This window comes from Cucurbita pepo, chromosome 19 (genome assembly GCF_057944985.1).
Source record: "Cucurbita pepo subsp. pepo isolate OVF chromosome 19, ASM5794498v1, whole genome shotgun sequence".
NCBI lineage: Eukaryota > Viridiplantae > Streptophyta > Magnoliopsida > Cucurbitales > Cucurbitaceae > Cucurbita > Cucurbita pepo.
In genome coordinates this window covers 12,098,452-12,119,574 of record NC_141816.1, presented here as the reverse complement: position 1 = coordinate 12,119,574, position 21,123 = coordinate 12,098,452, and the positions used below count along the sequence as shown (strand labels likewise).

At 38.3% G+C, this 21,123-nt stretch overlaps 4 protein-coding genes and 1 pseudogene across 5 annotated transcripts; 3 read left to right on the top strand and 2 right to left on the bottom strand.

The window, feature by feature from the left end:
- The first annotated feature begins 2,278 nt into the window (after window positions 1-2,278).
- Window positions 2,279-4,434, top strand: LOC111782243 (uncharacterized). The gene is made up of 6 exons (XM_023663076.2): window positions 2,279-2,543; window positions 2,768-3,143; window positions 3,247-3,323; window positions 3,402-3,438; window positions 3,522-3,720; window positions 3,790-4,434. Exons 1-6 carry the CDS (start codon window positions 2,541-2,543, stop codon window positions 3,986-3,988), a joined length of 891 nt encoding a protein of 296 aa, XP_023518844.2. The 5' UTR covers window positions 2,279-2,540; the 3' UTR covers window positions 3,989-4,434.
- A 934-nt stretch (window positions 4,435-5,368) lies between these two features.
- Window positions 5,369-8,037, bottom strand: PEX7 (peroxin 7). The gene has a single exon (XM_087119976.1). It carries the CDS (start codon window positions 7,921-7,923, stop codon window positions 6,973-6,975), a length of 951 nt encoding a protein of 316 aa, XP_086976102.1. The 5' UTR covers window positions 7,924-8,037; the 3' UTR covers window positions 5,369-6,972.
- Window positions 8,038-8,529: 492 nt separating this feature from the next.
- On the top strand, window positions 8,530-12,479 carry LOC111782244 (trihelix transcription factor ENAP1-like). The gene is made up of 2 exons (XM_023663078.2): window positions 8,530-10,136; window positions 12,093-12,479. The coding sequence occupies exons 1-2, from the start codon at window positions 9,266-9,268 to the stop codon at window positions 12,104-12,106; spliced, it is 885 nt and encodes a 294-aa protein (XP_023518846.2). The 5' UTR covers window positions 8,530-9,265; the 3' UTR covers window positions 12,107-12,479.
- A 1,839-nt stretch (window positions 12,480-14,318) lies between these two features.
- LOC111782245 (protein LIGHT-DEPENDENT SHORT HYPOCOTYLS 10) lies at window positions 14,319-16,513 on the bottom strand. 2 transcript variants are annotated; one of them, XM_023663080.2, is made up of 2 exons: window positions 15,720-16,513; window positions 14,319-14,558 (listed from the first exon to the last, which is right to left on the bottom strand). In XM_023663080.2, exon 1 carries the CDS (start codon window positions 16,322-16,324, stop codon window positions 15,743-15,745), a length of 582 nt encoding a protein of 193 aa, XP_023518848.2. In that variant the 5' UTR covers window positions 16,325-16,513; the 3' UTR covers window positions 14,319-14,558; window positions 15,720-15,742. The 2 variants fall into 2 exon arrangements, with proteins under 2 accessions (XP_023518848.2, XP_023518847.2); XM_023663079.2 differs by having other exon boundaries at window positions 14,319-14,549; window positions 15,720-16,511.
- Window positions 16,514-20,328: 3,815 nt separating this feature from the next.
- On the top strand, window positions 20,329-21,077 carry LOC111781142 (dof zinc finger protein DOF1.5 pseudogene; annotated as a pseudogene).
- Window positions 21,078-21,123: the final 46 nt, after the last annotated feature.

Genomic DNA, 21,123 nt, shown 5'->3' with positions numbered 1-21,123 from the left:
ATTGTAACGCTGGATTTGACTTTTATATCAATCATTTAATGTGATTAAATTGAAAATTGTACTCACCCTAACACATAATAAATATTGGAAGACTTAGGCTAGCTAGCTGCTGAATTGTAGCTTCCATCAATTATGATATGCCTTCTTTACTCTCCACGAACAACAACAAGGAGCAGCTCTATCTGTATCAACAGGAAACAAAACTATATCTTTACAATTATGGCATAGATTCGTTTGAATCCAAGTTTTTAAGATGTAACCGTTTAAACCCATCGTTAGCAAATATTGTCTTCTTTGAGTTTTCTCTTTTGAGCGTCCCCTCAAAATTTTAAAACGTGTCTTTATAACGGTGTGACAACCTCTTCCTAGCACACCCATTTTAAAAATCTTGAAGGGGAAGCCCAAAAGGAAAAACTCAAAGATGTCAGTCTGCTAACGGTGTATTTGGGCTGTTATAAATGCCATCAGAGCCAGATACCACCATGTAGTGTGCCAGTGAGGAAGTTGTGCCCTGAAGTGGGTGGACACTAGGCAGTGTGCAGCGAGGAAGCTGGGCCCCGAATGGAGTAGATTGTGAGATCCCATATCGATTGGAGAGAGGAACGAGTGCCAGTGAGGATGCTGGCTCCGAAGGAGGTGGATTGTGAGATCTCACATTGGTTGGAGAGGGGAATGAGTGACAGTGAGAACGCTATGCCCCGAAGGAGAGGGGGGTGGATTGTGTGAGATCCCACTTCGGTTCTTTATATGAGTATGGAAATGTAACGACCCAGATCCACCGCTAGCAGATATTGTCCTCTTTGAGTTTTCCCTTTCGAGCTTCCCCTCAAAGCTTTAAAACGTTATCCTCTTTGAGCTTTCTCTCTCGGGCTTCGCTTTAAAATGCGTTTGCTAGGAGAAGGTTTCCACACCCTTACAAAGGGTGTTCTGTTCTCCTCCCCAATAATAATCTCTAAACATTAGTATCCTTGAACTAAGTAGAAGAATAGAAAGTTTGAGATTAGTGTCCTAATGGCAATTATTCAGCTAACCTTAGCCATACTAATTCTTAGTAAAGACCTCCACACTTGTAACCAATAAATCTTTGGCTAACTTCTAACCAAACAAATCACATGTTATATTAAATAACACCTCCTCATCATAAGGATCCCAGATGGTTTTGGATTTGAGTTTAAAATTATGAACGATTCATGTGTTTTCTTACGCAAAAAGTAGAACCCACATGCTACCTATAATTCACCTCACACCCTACCAATTCTCTTACAGATATACATATGTAAATAGCATTATGGTGCTACACACTAGCATAAATAATGCTATTCTGCAGCATTATGTAAAGAATAGTTGCACCAGAATTAAATTATGGACCCATTTACTTCTATTTCCCCTCCAATTATTACCCTACAAACAAGTGAGTATAATTATTAGTCAATTGGGTAGGTAATCAACCCATGCTCCCTTCTATGAGCTTCTTATTTAACCGATAATACCTCATTCAATCAGGGTTATGTCCAAAAGGGTGTTCCATTATAATATGTTTAATCATTGTAATATACTCTTAATAAAGTCTACCCATTTTGATTCTTGAAAGACCAAACCAAAGGGAGTTATGGGAATGAATGAGATCCATGTAAATGTGTGATGGTAACGCAAGAATTTCATAGAACTGTTAATGGAATTAGGGAGGTTGGAGACATAGGTGTGGGGTTGCTATACATATAGAGCATACCTTTAATTATTCTTTAGAAATTTATGAGGTTTTTGTTGCTAAGGGAGTTGGTACTTTTTAATTGTTGCCTTTCACACACCCACACGAACCCAATAAATATACACATACGTGTTCAAACAACAAAAGGGTTTGTTTTTATGTTTTTGTTTTTGATATTCATGTAAAGAAGAAACAAGTTTGTGAAGAAATGGAGTAAAAAAAACATGAGTTTTTTGTGTTTTCCGCATTTTGCAATTGTTGAGGTTATAAAAGAGTGAAAAAAAGTCCAAATTTGGGTAGGAAGGCATTGAAAATGGTGGGTATATGGATTGTTTGGATATCTAATCTACTCTGTTCATTTGAGCAACTTTGTAGCTCAGAGGTACTCAGTCAATTAAGGTGAGAGCGGGACAGTCACATGAATATTTCCCAACAGTTTTTGTGGAAATTAAATCCCATTGGTTAGCATTATTGGATTATTATTACAACCACAAGTGGGGAGGGAGAGATATCCAAAAAGAAAAGAAAAGAAAAAAAGGTCAGCTTCTTACGTTTTTGCATGAATAAAAGTCCAACAATATATAGCTTATGAAATCATGATACCTGCTGCTTTAAAAACAAGCCTAATTCACAGATCATCAAAACTCTCTCTTTCTCAATATAAACGTCAGTTTGATCCAATCAATGAACTGGAGTGGAGCTTTGTTGATTATTTGAAGTGGGAATCAGCCTTTTAGATCGAGGACTTCAAGTTTGTTGATTCATTCTTCAATTACCTTCAAGAGGAACATAAACTTGAGCTATTCAAGCTCAATCTCATCATCTTCTATTCATGGTTTGTATATATATTTCATCTTTCTTTTAATTCATGATATTCATAGCTTTATTTGTAAATAGATTTTAAAAAATGATTTAAGTTTATTACCTTATGCTTTTAGGTTTAATAGAAGAAACCTAATTTCTATACTTAAATAGTTCTTGATATGTTTATGTAGATGATCTGAATCATGATCCTTTCCCCCCTTAAAATCTTACCCTTTTAGACCCTTTTCTTGTCAGTATTGCAGCAACCTATTATTGAATTTTCGAGATCGACGTAAGCGGGACGGGACCGATGAAAGGCGAGCGAGTAGAGCCGAAGAGAAGTTCAATCCATTGTCATCAAGAAAATGCTCATTGATTGATTTGAATGAAGAGGCAAGGGTTGAAGTTGAAGATGGTGATCATGACACTAATGTAGTAGTTGAGCAAAATGAAGAGAGAAAAAAATATGGAAGCACTTCAATTCTGAATGCTAATAACTCATCAAGAGAAGAAAATGCAAGGAGGACAACAGTGAGACAGTATGTTAGATCAAAGGTGCCTCGTCTACGTTGGACTCCTGAGCTTCATCTCAATTTTGTGAATGCTGTTGAAAGGCTTGGTGGCCAAGAGAGTATTAATCTTTCTCTTCTTTCAATAATTTCAAAAGGGTTTGTGTAAATTTAGTCTCTTAATCCAAAATAGTTATAAAGTTTAAATCTTTGTGTTAATTGTAGGAGCAACACCCAAGTTGGTTCTTCAGCTGATGAATGTGAAAGGACTAAGCATTGCCCATGTTAAGAGCCATTTACAGGTACTGTAAAAATCAAAACTTTCTATGAGTTTTCACTTTCCCTAACCCTAATTACCCACACACGCATTGCCTTTTCAGATGTATCGAAGTAAGAAGCTTGACCAAACGGGGCAAGGTACAGATTAGGGTTTTATTTAACAAAGTTCATATCTTTATGGATTTAGGGTTTTTCAAAAGTTTTGTTTTTGTATGTAATAGTTATAGGAGAAGCATGCAATGGGGTGATGCATGGGCATGGAGGATACTTCACTAGCAGTAATAATGGCATCATGAGCTTATTGCTCCAACAACCAACCCGCCATTCTTGCTGCCATCCAGTACTCACAAGGCATCTCCATTCCCACTTTGGAACTGGTAGAACAACACTTTTTGCACCCTATCATGGCAGGCCTTACAGGTATCAGCACTTTTAAACTTTTGAATGTACTTTCTGTTGCTTGTTTATCCGTTTGGTATTTGGATGTAGCCAAATTTTGGAGCAAAAGAGTAGATGGAGTAGCTTAGGAGAAAGGGCGTGGAAGATGAGAAGAATGAATGATCCAACGGCAAGTCATGGAAAGATAAGAGAGTTGAGAGAGGCATGGGAGCCAGAGTTGCAGCTGGGATTGAGCCACACAAAGAGTAATAGTCATAAAGAAATCACCACTGAGCTTTCCCTTTCTTGAATGCTACCTGTGTGATGTCATATATACATATTATACACAAAGCCAAAAGGATAGAGAAGAGAAGTGAAGTGAAGTGAAGTGAAGTTGTTGGTTGAGTTGCAGAGAAGATGATGATGATGATGATGATAACAACAATGTGGTCTCCTATTGCAAAATCAGCTGGCCATGATAATTGTACCCAATAATAGTTTGAGGGACAGAGAGAAAAAAAAGGGGAAGAACTTTTGCAGCCGTTTGGGTTTGAATTCATTTTGAGTTTTGGCATTCATTGCATGTATGGCAGACAAACAACACTCATAATGTAACTCATTGCATATTCTTCACTTTAATAATTCTGCAGACCTCCTACGTCATCCACGAGCTGAACTTCATCAATATGGGATCCATTGAGTTTCCCCCATCAGTAGATTACCTGTGACAATGCCATGCCCATTCGCTTTCTCTTTATGCATTTGTCTCTTTGTCTGCTTTTATTGTTTTTTTCCCCTACTGTTGAGATACATAGAAAACGCTGCATTGAACAAGAATGAGGACATATAAGAGCCCTCTAGATGCTAACATCACAGCTCAAGAAGAGAAGCCAGTGCCAGTGGCATGGCATTTGCAGTTTTGATTCTTTCTGTCACACTAATATTAGATAACTCACTCGCAATCAAAAAGAAACCTCCTCCTAGTAGAATCATGGATGGACAATTGAAGGACATTAAAATCCACGTTAAAGGAAGATATTTGCATTCTGGCGGCCTCTTGGTCCTCTCGATCTAACTTGTTTTGCTAATTATAATGACTCTATTATAGCACTTAATTGTGAGATCCCACCTCCAAGGAGAAACGTGTGCCAATAAGGATGCTAACCCCAAAGGTGGATGGATTGTGAGATCTCACATTGGTTGGAGAGGGGGAACGAAACATTTTATTATAAGAGTTTGGAAACCTCTTCCTAATAGACGTGTTTTAAAACTTTGAGGGAAAGCCCCGGGATGAAAAAACCAAAGAGGATAATATCTGCTAGAGATAAACTTGACTCGTTTTTATAGTTTACACACTTTTGTATTACTTCTTCTTACTGCCGTATTTATGTTAATGCACTTCCCAATGGTACGTAAGCAAAGCATTTCTGGTCCTTTATAGAGAATCGAAATCATAGATTTATAACTTGTTGTCTCCATTTGTGTGTTCCATCAATAAAGTAATCTCTTACATTCGTGTGTTCCATCAATGAAGTAATCTCTTTTTTTAAAAAAAGTGTGATGGCCTCTTGGGACAAAAAGTGTGATGGCCTCTTGGGACAAAAGATATGGCACATATGTAGGCCCCCTCGCTTCTTTCAAGCCTCTAAAAATTGACATTTTAAGAAACTAGGCATGAAATTAAAAAAAGTAGGAAAAGGAGAATGTATTGAATTAAAAGATCGATGATTTAATCAGATCTCAGTACACCCTTAGAACAAGATTTTCAAGTTCGACTAGAATTAGAATTATAGGCCGAGCTTATCTTGACGACAGAGAATCGAGACGGACAAGATGAGATGCAGGGAAAAGCGCAAGGGGTAATGACTAATGGCTCACTGACTAGATGGCTTAATGCTCTTCCAGTTAACAACTGATGGAACTGTGAGTGAAGCAAGGGCGTTCATGAGCCAGCATGAGACATGCAGTGGCAAGCCTGTTGGGTTACACAGTTTCTCTCTATCCTTTCTGCTGACTGCTGTGTAACAAGATTGAGGTTCCCACCAAATTTCTGCAGAGCTCTTCCCAGTATCCTGCATGCCAGGAACCATTCCTTTCTGCAAGAAACATTTAGCAGTTACATTTTCTAGAATTTTACACATCTTTACAGAATAGCGGTTTCCTCCTATCACAAAAGTCTGCCTGCAGTCCACTTAACAAGACTCGATGTAACCAGAAACAACAGTCAATCAAAGTATACAAAACAGACCAGAAGGTTAGACCATTGAATGAAATTTTTTATCCCAAGTGATACTACACAGAAGGGAGTTTCAGTAGGATGATTTGATCTAAAGATGATATTCATACGCATATGCAAGTGTATGCAGTATAGTTACAGTGACAGGGTCCAGACACTATCTAAGAATCAAGATGAATACCATTCTGGATTCAAACAAGCAGGGTGCAGTTGCACAATTATTGAGAGTTCGACAACATGTCTTAACTAACTGAGTCATGCTCACAGATACAAGATTTCCTACATCATGCATCTACAGTTCACAAATCTGGTTTCCATGGATTAGGAAATGCCAAAAACGGGACGTATCTAATGATCGCAATCATATGACACACATGGATACACTGACGTAGGTAGATAAACACGGGACGTATCTAAAACAGCTGGTCTAGTTGGTGATTTCAAAACCAGTAACCAGTGAATTGCCTATCTTGTTCTAGAATAGCCCGATTACCGCTAAGCTCCTATTCTAACTTTCTTGTTCTGATCCCTCCTCCAGCTGAAATGATGTACACAATGATCCATACCAGAAATTTCAAGTTGGCATCCATGTAGGTTGTCTACTTCATGTTCACACAAGCATGGAAACCAAGCAGCCTAGGAGTACAGTCAATATAATCTTTACAGGGCAAACCCTACAGCAAATAAGATGGCCACAAAAGAGGAGCCTCACGAAAAGGCAAAGTTCACTTACTACTCTAGCAGGAAGATAATAGCACTTAAAAACTATGGAATATACTCACCGTCACATACTAATCCCTTCACAATGTCAGAGATGGCGTAACAGACTAGGTCCAAGGAATACAAGTTCCAGAGAAGAAGAAGCTTATATTCAATCTTGAACAAAGAAAATGACTATAATAATACATTCGGTTCAATCTTGAACGAACATACATTCTGCCAACAAGTAGTGCATTTTCATTTTTTGTAACACTAAAATGACTTATTCACTTAAAATCTATGAACTGTAACATGATAAAATTCATAAATTCTTCAGAAGTAGCAAAATCTTTCCTTTCTCAGGGGGCTCTTGGATCAGTCCCATGCTGCCATACAAAAACATGTTCGTCCCATCCAGTGCTAGCAAGCAGCCCCTCAACAAGCACGCTCATATCAATTCCGACGGCGAATTCAGTGTGATGATCATATCTCCCAACAAGAGCATCCTCCATCATGTAATCCCACAAACACACAGTCATATCGTACGAGCAGGACGCTAGCAAACCCTGCCGATGCGGGGAGAATTTCACTTTCCTAACTGCATATCCATGGCCATTCAAAACAGAAACCGGGGTCCTGTAGCTCCTCACATCCCATACCCTAATCGATTTATCGACCGAAGCCGTAGCAATACAACAATCGTCGTACTTATTCCAATCGCAAGATAGAACTTCGAAATCATGAGCTGGAATTATCATGGTGGAGGATGGTTCACGCACATCCCAGATGCGTACGGTGCAATCGCCAGAGGCTGAAGCGAACACATCGCCGTGGCGAGGGTTCCATACCGAAGAATAGACGCAATAGGCATGCTCTTTGAAGGTTCGGACGCTGGTGGGACGGTCAAGGGTCCAGAGCTTGCTGGTATCGTCCCAAGAGGAAGTCAAAAAGGAGTCGCGACGAACAGGGTTGTAGTCAGCAGAGTGAACCTCACGAGTATGTTCGTGGAAGGATCGAATGGGATTAGATGTGGGAGGAAGAGCGAGGTCATAGAGCTTGACAGAGCCATCGGCAACGGCGGCGACAAGAAGGGAGTCGTGAGATTCGGACCAAGAGACGTCGTAGACTCCGTCGGCGGTGTCAAAGGCGATGTGCTCGGAGATGGGACCGGCGGGATTGAGATCGAGGACGTGAAGGCGACCATTGCCGAGAATTCCAAAATTTTGGGCAGTGGCGACGGCGATACGGGACTCGTAAAAGGGGCTGAACTTGACAGAGTAGCCATTGAAGGGGGTTTTAAAGACGGGCATGATTGAAGGTGTAGAACTCGGAGTTCAGTTCAGGAATAAGCTAAGCTCTCTCTCTCTGGATTTGTTGGAATCTATGCATCTTTATCTACCAGAAATTACATACCCCTTTTCCAAGAAAACATTATATTTTTTATTTTCATAATCTATTTTAAATTAGAATTAGGTAAATAAATAATTTGAGGTAAGAATTATCATAGGCCCTGGGCTCGTAAAAGTGGTATCAACTGGGTCTGGGCTCGCATAAGTGGCATTAACTGGGCCTGGGCTCATAAAAGTGGCATTAACTGGGCCTGGGCTAGTAAAAGTGGCATTGTCTGGGCCTGGGCTCGTAAAAGCGGCATTAACTGGGCCTGGGCTCGTAGAAGTGGCATTAACTGGGCCTGAGCGCGTAAAAGTGGCATTAACTGGACCTGGGTTAGTAAGAGTGGCATTAATTGGGCCTGGGCTTGTAAAATATATAGGCCCATTCTTGTTGTGGACTAATCGGATCCTTTTAGCGTTTTTTAAAAAATTAATTATATAAATAAAGAAAATGGATTTTCTTATAAAAAAAAATGTTTTTGCTAGTTATATTTTAAGGGGAAAAAATAGTCCTCAGCAATTCAACAATTTGGTGAAAGAGTGAAGCGGGAGGTTTGATAAAGTCGGGTCAAAATAAGGATCGGGTGGGAGTTGGGTCCAAAGCAAAGGAAGGTCCAGTCCAGGCCCAACCGGAACTTCATGACCTGCGATGGAGAAGAAGAAGGTTAATTCGAGAAGTTGGGATGGGGTGCGGGTTACAGAACGGTGACCCCACCTTCTGTCACCCACATCGGACCGAACCAACCAAACCCAACCAAACCAAACCAACCAAACCAAACCAACCCAACCAAACCAAACCAAACCAAACCAAACCTTCCAAGATCCCAATAGTTATACTGACGCAGGTTTACATGTCTTTGTCCATGATTGAATTCAATTCGATTCAGCAATATGATTCCATCAACCCGAGCCAACCCAAGCCGAGCCGGTACCTCACCGTCAATCTCAACCGTGACGCAACCTAAGCCATTGATGCGACACGGCTCCCCCTCTCTCCCGGAATGGCGACATCAACGGCTCGACCGTACCGTATTACTCACTCTCCCCCCGACGCATTCGGCTCACGCGTCCGGCACTTCGTCGCCGACGCAACTTCTTTAACCTCAACCCTTAACCCTTCCCTGCTTAACCCTACCATTTTCCTCTCTCCTCCAGCCCCATCCCCATCCCCATCCCCATCCCCATCCCGATCTAATCCCTTACATCTCTTATCTCCGATCGCCGGTCACCTACGATATTTCTATTTCCGCTGCCGCTCTCGATGGGCGACATGACAGATTCCTTGACACCGTCGTCTGGCCACTCCCGACCCATACCCGTTCGTGAAGACTGCTGGAGCCAGGAGGCTACCTCCACTCTCATCGACTTTTGGGGTCGCCGTTTTGTCGAGCTCAACCGGGGGAATCTCCGTCAAAAGGATTGGCAGGATGTGGCTGAAGCCGTCAATGCCCTCCATGGTCACTCCAAGAAGACTCACCGTACTGACGTCCAGTGCAAAAACCGAATCGATACCATTAAGAAGAAGTACAAGAACGAGAAGGCTAGAGTTTCCGCTTCCAACGGATCCCTAACCTCCTCTTGGCCCTTTTACGATCGCCTCGATGTTCTTATCGGATCTAATGTTTCTCTTAAAAAGCCATCCACCTCCATGTCTCCATCTCCGCCGATGGTCCGTCCTCTTTCCTACCGGAAAGCGCCGCCTTCGGGGACTGCAAATGCGGTTTCTGTGGCGATTCCGCAGAAGCGGCCATTGGCAGTGGTGGATGGGGGGCATTTTCGCAGGAATTATTCGGCTATGGCTGCAGCAGCTGCTGCTACAGAAGCAGAGGAGGAGGAGGAAGAGGAAGAGGAGGAGGAAGAGGAGGAGGAGGCGGAAGCAGATGCGGAGGAGAGGGGTATTGAGGAGGAGGAGGAGGGAGAAGGAGGGGGTATGAGAAGGTTGGCCGAAGCAATAGAGAGATTTGGGAAGATGTATGAAAGGGTGGAAGCAGAGAAGTTAAGGCAGATGGTGGAATTAGAGAAGCAGAGAATGCAGTTTGCAAAGGACTTGGAGGTGCAGCGAATGCAGATGTTCACGGAAACTCAAGTTCAACTCGAGAGGATCAAGCGTGGAAAGAAATCAGGTTCCAATGGTAACCAAAATTTCTTACCTTTCTTTATTTGTGGGTTGGGGGTTACTCTCTTAAATGTACAATTTCCCCTTCATTTGTTTTAAAAATCAACTTCCTTTTAAGTGTTAATACAAATGTAATTGCATTCACCACTACTCGTTTCTACTTCTTTAATATGTTTGGTTTAGTGTGTGAAGGATTAGAGGTACGCTTGATGGGTATTATTTTAAGATGAAGGAGCTGCAATTTCTTATTTCTTATTTCTTATTGCATACCTTTGGAGTTTGAACCTTTCAGAATATGCATGAGATTGCTAGGATTTGTTCTGCACGTTTGCTCCTACAATGTCATACTATGGTGTCTGCTTAGAAGGAATCGATTGTTCGAAGCTCACTCGGGCTCTTTTTGTTTCCTTTACGTGATTCTCGAGACATAGTAGAGTCAACTTCTGGAGTTTTATGAGCGTTGTTTCCACTTGCATTAGGATCAAACCCTTTCAAGACATATACCCTTTTAATGATGATGTCTAATAGTTATGGTCTTTTTTTTTGAAGAGGTTAGACTTTTCGTTATTTACTTTTGCTTTTAGTTTCCCCTAATTCGCTGTTCAAGCATTTGCAAGGGGTGGACTGTTGATTTGGGGAAATCATCCATGAACTCAGTTTTCCATAGTTACCAATTAACCGAACAAACTTCGCTAACTAGATTGAGGAGATTTCGAACTGCTTGTCTTTATCTATCAATCCATCTTTCATCCTTCTACAGCGCATGTCCTTCACCTGATCTTCTCGTTTATCCAATTATAATCTGGTACTTCAGGAGTTGATTAGGTAGGTAAGGGTGCAAATAACCCATTAGTTTCTCCAAGTGAGAAATTTCTGCCAATTGTTTATACTAGGCACTCAAAATTGGCAGATCAAACTGCTGATTTTCCAATTCTCATCTTTAGTGTTCTTCTACTGGCTAAGATTGTAGTGATGGGAACATTTGGTATCATAAAGTTCACGTTGCAGGCTAGTAAGCAGCAACTTGTATACAGTACTAGTGTGTAAAATTAGCTGGACATTCGTATTGTGATTCACTAGTTAAATCATGTGCGGTTTGATGCTGTAGTCATTTTAATATTGGAAGCTTTTAGTGATTGTAGCATGTTTAGAGATCGAGGGAAAACATTCTTTGTTATACAAGAGACAAACAGATTTGGCACGGGGAAAGTAGGCTGTAATGCTCGGTTTCAAATTTTTATAAAATCTTGGACACAAGAAATAGGAGAAGTTTAAAGGAGGGTGATGATCACTTAGGACTTGCATGGAGGAGGAGGAGGAGGGTGATGATCACTTAGTACTTGCATGTTCCATTGTTCTTGCTAACCGTAAGCCTTTTAGCTTATTATGCCCCCACTCCCTTTTGATGTTATCTTGTCCCTTGCATATTCTTCTTTGCTTGAATATAATTTGTTACTTATCCAAGACGAGGAATTGGAATTGGCATGCTTGATGAACAATTTAACGTCCTTCTTTCTTTTTCATTTTTGTCAACTTATATTTGGGTTCGTAACTATGAATGATGCCAAATATCTTGCGAGTTGTCTTCCTGTATAAACTTGTTGGATAAAATGATATCAATGTTCTGTCTGTCTGTCCTGGTAGAATCCGTAAAAATATCCAATCTTATTGTCTTGAATCTAAACCCCTTGGGACACTCATGGATAGACAAACTTCAATGATTTTTTCTTTCCCAATTGGAAACAGTTCTAGATGCCTCAAACTCAGTTTGATGAACTCTGTGTAGTGCATTGTGAGGGGGTGGTCACGAGAAGAAAGGTGAAGAAGAAGGGTTTAAAATATCTCATGAGATTACAAGTTCCATTCTTTCTAATGTTCATTAACAATACATTTGTGTATGCATGGAATTCTTAGTTTGGCATAATGTGTTATTTGTTTCTGATTTCCATACATCTTGTTGCTGTTTTTGCAGACATCTATGGTTAGTGACATTTGATGAGCTTCCACCTTTGTCTCGCCCTTCTCCAAGTACATATTATTGCAGCTGATATGGGTATAAGTGAACCGCTAAGGCAGACAGATTGTTAGAGCTATTTCAATATTCTTATTGTTCTTAGCTCTTTTTTTTTTTCTTTTTTTTTTTTTCCCCTTTTGTCTAATTGAATAGAAAAAGAACCTGAATTTGGAAGGAGTCTGGACCTTTATTTAGTCTAAATGTATTCGAGTTAGCTGTAATCTTATCAGTTTTTTTTTTTTTCCTTTTAAAATGATATTTTGATATTGTAGTCACCATTCCTTCCTTTTGTTTCAATTAACTTGTACTACATTTATTGTTGTATTGTTTTATTCTATTTCTTTATACTTAAGCTAATAGTTTAGTCTTCAAGAACTTGCCATTCTAATTAGTGCTGAATTGAATGCCCCCGCCCCATGCCCCCACACTGCCTGTTCTTAAAAAATAATGGAAATACCTTCATTTTATTTTAAAACTGGAATAAATTAAACACGGTTATAAATATTATCCTTTTTGGGCTTTTCCTTTTGATATAGCTTTTCGAGCTTTTCGTTTTAAGTTTTTTTCTTAAAGTTTAAAAATGCATATGTTAGGGGGAGAGGTTTTCACACTTTAGTAGGAATGTTTCACTACTAATAGATAGCTTTCACACTTCAGAAGAAATGTTTCACCACTAGTAGATATACTATTTGTAACCGTTTAAATTCTATTATTGAGATCTCAGTCCAAGTTCACCATTATAGATATTATTGAGATTTCAATCTCACCACTAATAGATATTATTGAGATCTCGGTCCAAGTTCACCTCTATATATATTATTGAGATCTCAGTTTCACCACTAATAGATATTATTGAGATCTCAGTCAAAGTTCCCTACTAGATATTAAATTTTAGTCCAAGTTCACCCCTAATAGATATTATTGAGATATGTTTACTAGATATGGTTGAGATATATGATCTTCTAGATTTATTTATGTCTAAATTTTTATTTCTAAAATATATAAATATCTAAATAAAATATGAGTTAATAGGATTATTAGTATTGGGTAGTAAGGATCTTTTCTTAAATATAAAACTCTTTTTTCTGGGGCTAGTGATGTCTTTTTTCCGAGAAAGGCTTTGGCTTCGAGCAATTTAACCGCCCAAGTTCGATGAATGTATTTGCAACCTCCTAGCAATGGTCGCCAGTTCCAGTGTCTAACGATCCAACCCGCATCAGCATTCAGCTTCCAAGAACCTACCTCCGACGCCTTCCACTGTCCTCTCTCAGCTTCCGAATTGGCTACATAGATTCTTTCGTGTACCCACAATGAATCTCCAACACTCCATCAATCCCAGTAATTGATCGAAGTCCACAAGCCCCTGCCCGCAGACAGCGCACTTACATTAGAAAGACAATAATGTCACCAAAGCTTGGCTATACGCAGTGGGCATAATAAGATATATCACCAGATACCAGCCATGCTTCGAAGTCCCTCATGAAGCCTAACCCACCAACTCCTTTGCTGACACACACACACACACACACACGCCCACTTCCCAACCTTTTCCAGTGGATTTTCCTTTTGTCCAGAAAATGCACTTTCATACCTGACTTCCAACGTCGTCAGGCAATTAATTCCCCTTGCCTCTTCAAAGACACGATCCCACGCCCCATTCCCCCTGTCGCTTCCCACCCTTTCAAAATCCTCGCCATTAACGGTATCAAAGCTTCGATTGTTATGGACTTCGACTTCAATTTCTCTAAATACAGGATCTATGTCGGGACACACAGATATTATACTTCCCCACGCCTCCAAAAACGGGAAACAATTTACATTTTCATCTTTTTTCGTTCCAAATGGTATATTTCTTTCATTAAATAAACAGAATACATTTCACAAATTCAGCAAGTAGTGTGATTTATGCCCCTATTTTTATGTAAACGATTGAATTGAAGGAGGAGTAATCAAAACAGAACTAATGAGCAAGAACCCAAAAACAAATAACAACAAAATACAACAACTATCATGGGACAAGGACTAGGAAACAATGTTCATAGCCTCCGCTGCAGCTGCATCTCTATCTATCTATATATATATATATATATATATATATATATATATATATATATATATATATATATATATATATGCATTGAAAAGATAAATTCTTGATGTTGTAGTTTGAAAATGAAAAGACAGTAAACAGAAAATTGTTGTGTTTACCTTAATGGAAAGAAGATGGGTAAGATAATATTGTGTGACATTGACATTAACATTGAGATTGGTAAAATATGTAGAATGATGAAGAAGAAGGGCCATCTAAGATAAGATTATTCAAAACCACAATTCACCCTCTTCTTCACAACCAATATTGCAATTCTTCTTCTCCATTTCTTCCCTTCCTCCTCACACCCATCTTCCTTTCACTTCCTGCAATTACTACAAATTTCAAAAATCAAGATACTACTTCCACATATATATATATATATATATATATATATATATATATATAATATTCATTTAGTATAAGTTTGTGGGGGCATGTGTGACAGCAAAAAGAAATGGTATTAATATTATAAACCTATATGATTTACTGAAATCTCAGTGTGGCGCATTATATATAATGCAATTAAGGGTTTATTATAATCCACAACTAAAAATATCTATATCTACCTTATTACAAATAAAATTCAAAATAAAAACTTGGGGTTTTTTTTTTTTTTTTTTTTTTTTTTTTTCTTTGAAATTTGTAAAAGAAATCAGAATTTTTAAAAAAAAAATTGAATTATTTGTTTTGGATTCCTGCATGAATGGGGAAAATAGTACTGAAGAGTGTAGGTTTAGCTACATAAATGAAGAGCTAAAGATAGAATTTTTAGTTGATTTGAAATTTGAAAATTATTGAGCTAATTAATCAAACACACTATCTTAAACCTCATTAATTACTTCAAAATTTCATCCATTTGAAATTAGCAATCAAACTATCCTGAATTAATATCAACTATAGTCTAATAATACATATATAAAATTAAAAAAGCATTAGGTAGGTAATTAGGTTACATGTGAACATGACATTGGATGGTAATGATGATGATGATGGATGCCCATGCATGGGGAGCACAAAATCGAATAGAATCAGAAAAGGGCCAAATCTATTGAAAAGTAAACATTTTAGTTTGAAATATTAAATAAACAGTGTGGTTTTGGTTGATTTGATGAGAGAGAGAGAGGGTGTGAATGAATGGCACACCAATCAAAGCTCTATTTCTGATGCATCAGAAAGGGTAAAAACATGAACATCTGTTTTCACATTTCTTTTTCCCTTCTAAATAATGGTGTATGATGCAAATTAGGGTTTTCAGAAGCATCCTCAAATTAGGGTTTTTTTTTTTTTTTTTTTTTTTTTTTTTTTTTTTTTTTTTTTTTTAATGCACTTATCCGATCATGATTTCCCAATCAACCCATCTTCTTAAATATATATATATATATATATATATTTCTATCATGATTCAAAGCATGGGTTTTCGAATTATATTTCAAATGGATGATGACATGACATTAAAAGAACAAAAAAATGGATGAAGGAAGAATTATAATCACCATGGAAATGGATGAAGCAAGAATCAAGCCATCTGGGTCAAAGCAGCGTTGGTGTCATTATTATCGTTGCCCTTAATAATCTGATTCCTCTTGATCTTCTTCTTCTTCTTCTTGTACGGAATTCCTCTGGCCTTCGCTTGACAATCCTTCACCTCTCGTAGATACATCCGAATGGCTCCATTTCCAAAAGGGTTCACCTCTGGGGATCCCCCACTCTCCTCATAGGCAGCACGGAGTCGGCCGATCAGGGCATCCAGGCTACCCCAAGCCTGTTTCAATGGGCAAGGGCAGGGAGCAGGCGGGTCGGGCTGACCGAAAAACACACACCCATGTGAGTGAACCCGTGTTTTTCCAAACTGATCCAGGTATCGAAGAAATTCAAGAACATGGTTATAGTTACAGTGGGATAACGGCACTGGGGGTGTTTGGTTTTTTAGATATTGCCCAAAAGTGTTCCAATCTCGTCGCTTCTGCGACTCGTAACGGCTCAAAGGAACAGCACTGGCCTGAGTGGGCTGTGGCGGAGGCTGCAGCTGTTGTTGTTGATCGACGGTGGCCGACCGAGATGACGAGCCTTCACAACCTCCTGGTCTGTCGCCTAACATGATTTTGGAGGAGGAATTTGGGGAAGCAAATTAAATGAAATGACAGCCAAAAAAATAAATAGGAATTTGGGTTGATACAGAGTTGAAGAAAGATTAATATCACATCTGGGGGTCTTTTGAGAGGACATATCATGGGCCCATTCAACCTGCTTTTCTTCCCCCCTCTCTCTCTCTCTCTCTTTTTTCTTCCCCTCCGCCATTAACATAAATTTACTCCAACTTTATAAAGTTCCCTCCTTTTTTTTTTTTTTTTTCTCTTCTGGAATTGAAATGATTACGTAATATATATATATATTTCAAGGATTACGGTTTTCAACTCCAGTTTCAAATTCGCATTCATTATTACATCCTCAGATGTGTGGAGGAAGCTGGCAGTGGCTTTGCCAAAATCATTATAATTTAATTTCCACCGCATAATTAATTAGGGAGTAGGTTCAATTAATTAATTAATTAATTAATGACTTATTTCTTTTCGTAGAATGAAATTGTCTTGTTTTGGTAAAATTCAAAGCAACAGCAATAATAGGCTTTAATTCTACTTTTCATTTCAATTAATAAATGAACGAACTTTGATTTATTAATTAAAAAAAAAAAAAAAAAAAAAAAAAAAAAAAGGTTATATTCCTTATCAACTTTTATAAAGATTGATCTCATACAATCATTATGCACGAAGACAATAATAATTTAAATGCCAATGCCAATTCAGCAATATTATATAATTAAATTTGAGCAGCCTCGAGTCAGTGGGGATGATCGCACTGGATCTCCTCCTATAACCATAGAATCAATAATTCACTAATTTAATCTTATTATATTTTCATTAGGGTTTTACATCGCTGGCTGTAATTAAGAGAGCTGATTTGATTAATTACTATTTGTATAATTTTTTGCGCAATTAATGCAATGCTTTCTTTGGCATTAAACTTGGAGGGGGTTTGAAATTAAATGAGTAGAGCTTGTTTTAATGGGTTAGTTAGTGTGTCGGTTTTCATAATTAATTTGGATATTTCTTTTTTTGGACGCTAAGAACAGTCATTTAACCCTAATAAGGTAGTTGACACTAATTCACGGACAAGTTTTAAATTCTATACTTGTATTTAATATCCCAATTTTGTAGTAATTGGTTCCAATCAATTCAGTTAAGTAAACACAAGTGTAATTAATAGAGCACAAAACAGAGAAGTGGAGTAGGAAGAACAAGAAGAGGAAGATGAAAGTGGGTATTATTTGGATTTGTTTTTTGATCTTAAAAGTTGGGAAAAGGAGGAGAGGAGACATAAAAGAGGGATGGGAGCAAAATAGGGAGACATATCTGCGTGACAATGGGTCCAAACATTAGGTTATGTGTACGATGCAATTAAGTGGTTGTTTGGAAGTGCACCCTTTTTCTTTTTTGTTTAGACCTGGATTCTAAGTACCTATTCTAATATCTCTCTCTTCACCTTCACACATCTGAGAATATAATCCAGAATTTAACCATGAATAATGGAACTACAAATGGTGGTGGTCCAACGTGTTGGGTTCAGGCTAAGCTTAATCCAACTACGCCAAGCCCGACCAAGTGGGCAAAGGCCTTAAGGGTTAGGCCCATCTTGAGCCAAGTGATCTTGATATAACCCCATGTTTCAGATCTTAATTTTTGTTATTATGATGTGAACTTTAATTGATTCTTCTAATTATTTGAATTGTGAATAGAAAATGAATTATAATAATAAAACACAAAATTAAAACTAGTGGGTCAAGATAATTAATATTTTACATGAAATGTCACAAGATTCAATTAATGATGATTAAGTATGTAGCGTATGAATATATGCAAAGTATACATCAGAGGATCTACTGTGGGACAGCTTTCTCCTAACTTTGTCCTCTATTATCTAATATTCCACAATCACACGTGGCCTGTGGGACCTATGGCTGGCTAGCGTTGAACTAAGACAAAGTTTCATTATTATTATTATTATTATTATTATTATTATTATTATTATTATTATTATTATTATTATTATTATTATTATATTTTTCTCTTTTTCATTCGATTAAAAATAAATATATATATAAGGTGTTTAATTAAGGGTTGAAAAAAAGTATGAGGTGGATTGGCATGTCATTCTTTACACATTCAAATTAAACCACTTTGAAGTAAATATGTATCATGCCTATAATTCAATATTCCACCAAGTGTATGTGTGTAGATCTATATACTCTTTATTGATTAGAAGTGGCTTTAATAGATGCAATTCTCTTTTTGGTGTTACGTGTCTACCAATGACTTGAGTAGCTAATAAGAAAGTAAGTAAGATGATTCTGTTGTAGGCATTGGAAAAGTTCAAATAAGATCTATATGAACATTATGATATCATTGAAATTTTGTTGTACAGATTATGGAATAAATTAAATACCTTGTTTTTGTAGAACACAGTTAATTAGAAGATTAATGGAATGGACACAGTATCTTAGTTATATGATTGGTGGGGTGAGCAGTGAGCAGTGAGCAGTGAGCAGTGCTGGCGGGCGGGCGGGCAGGCAGGCAGGCAGGCAAGGCGGGTAGGTAGATAGAGTGGTTGGTGCCCCTTTTTGGCAATTTTCAGTCTCAGTCTCAGTCGCTTTCTCTGATGAATGCATAATTGAATTAGTACAACCAGCTGATCAAAATTCAGACCTGATTTTTACATCACTCACGCTTTCTTCTTTCTCTCTACAAAACCAATAAACTAATAAAAAATATGTATTTCTGTCTCACTTGGGGCACCATCTAAGCGTGCCCAAGCGGAGTTGGGCCACCTTTCGGCTTTTGGCCCAGCGCCTGTTCGAGCCATGGTTGGTTGATTGGTGCTGTGGTCCACTTGGTGTGTTTTGGGCCTGTTTAGACAGTTGCAGGAAGAGAGCAACCAGGGGAAGAAGAGTTGCCAACGCCTGATTCCTATTTAGAAAACCAAACTTACCATAATTATAATAATAATAGAGTTGCCAAGTAAAAGAAGATTTGCAAGGAATCATAAGGATTTGAGCTTATTTGATCGAGAAGTCCAACCAGCACTGTGTTTGGTAAGGATTGTTGGGTAAAATTCAACCCTTTACGACTATTCGATAGAATCTAAAGTCATTTATATATGTTTTTAGGTAAAGGTGTTTGAGACTTTGAGTTAATGATTATGATCAGAAACTGAATCATTCGCGTTGTGATCATCGCTTCTAGACTAATATGAGAGGATTCGTATGCTCTATTTGGTACAGAAGTTAAATTTGAATATGGGATGGTAGGGTTATGTGTTGTATAGCTTTCTCCAACTTTGAAGTAATTAAAGAGAAGCACTCAAAAATAAAGGATGCCTTTTTGTGTTGTTTTTATTGCATATAAAAACTTGCTTTGCTGGTTGACATAGATAAAGAAGAATCTTGTATATTAAAAGAAAAATATATCCCCCATATCAAAACCTGCTTTCTTTCCTTATCATATAATTTAATTTGCAATATGAAAGAAATAAAGATAGATAGATAGATACTTTGAACACTTTGTCCATACCACTAAATTTGACGTTTAATATCAACAACAAAACTTCATCACCACCCATTGGGTTTCAACCATAAAAAAAAAGCAGGCCTTTTGGAGGATGGATATATCAACAAAGCTCTCAACTTTAAGAATCAAACCAACTTTAAGAACAATCTCACCCCCAAAGCTAAGAGAGAAAAAGAAAAAGAACAAGAAAAAGAAAGAATTATGTGAAACTTAAACTAGAAGAAGGACACCGGATGCACCATTTATTCCTAAACTTCTTTTCCTTTTTCTTTCATAAAGAATGGAAGATTAATCAAGAGCCAAATTCCAATAACAAAAAGTTTTTTTTTTTTTTTTTTTTTTTTCTCTTTATTGATAGAGAAGCGCGTGATGATGACATGAAGCAAATGATCTATACACCATACCAATTTCAGTAATTGGCGTCTGTTTAGTACCATTGATTCTCATGTTTTATCAACCACTTTTACTTCCATCACTTCCATCTATATATAAACCCCTTTCCCTATATCTCTTCTCGGCACAAATCTACCCATCAAAACAAATAACCTCCCTCTTTCTCTCTGTTTCATCATATATGGCTGAGGTTCACTGTAGCAACACTGGTGGAATTAAGCTCTTTGGCACCGTCATCAATTTACAGACCAGAAGCATCAAGGAGGAGCCGGAGAAAGGTGGTGGGGGTGGCGATCAACCAGAGATGAAGAGGCCGGAGAAAATAATTCCATGTCCTAGATGTAAGAGCATGGACACCAAATTCTGTTACTTCAACAATTACAATGTTAATCAGCCCAGACATTTCTGCAAGGGTTGTCAAAGGTACTGGACGGCAGGTGGGGCGCTACGGAACGTGCCCATCGGAGCCGGCCGCCGGAGAGCCAAGCCGCCGCTGCCGAATTGTCGAATCCTTTCCGGAGAGCTTCCCGAGGATTATGGGCAGCTTTACGATGCTGCTTCTGGGATTATTCATCAGCTTGAATTGGATACGGTGGAGGGGTGGCATCTCACGGTGGCGGAACAGGATTTCGCCCAAGTTTTTCCTCTCAAACGCCAGAAGATTATCGGTCAACACGGTCAAACGTCTTGAATTAATTAACCCCATCTTTTTGTCGATGATTTAATGTGGAAAATAGAGAGGTATACAGTTTTAAATTTAGTGGATATATGATTGTGTACATATGGTTAACGATGATGATCGATGATTCATATTGCCGGATGGGCGATGTGGCTTGAGATTATGAATGATAAATTAAACAATAGGGTTATAATATTTAACCAT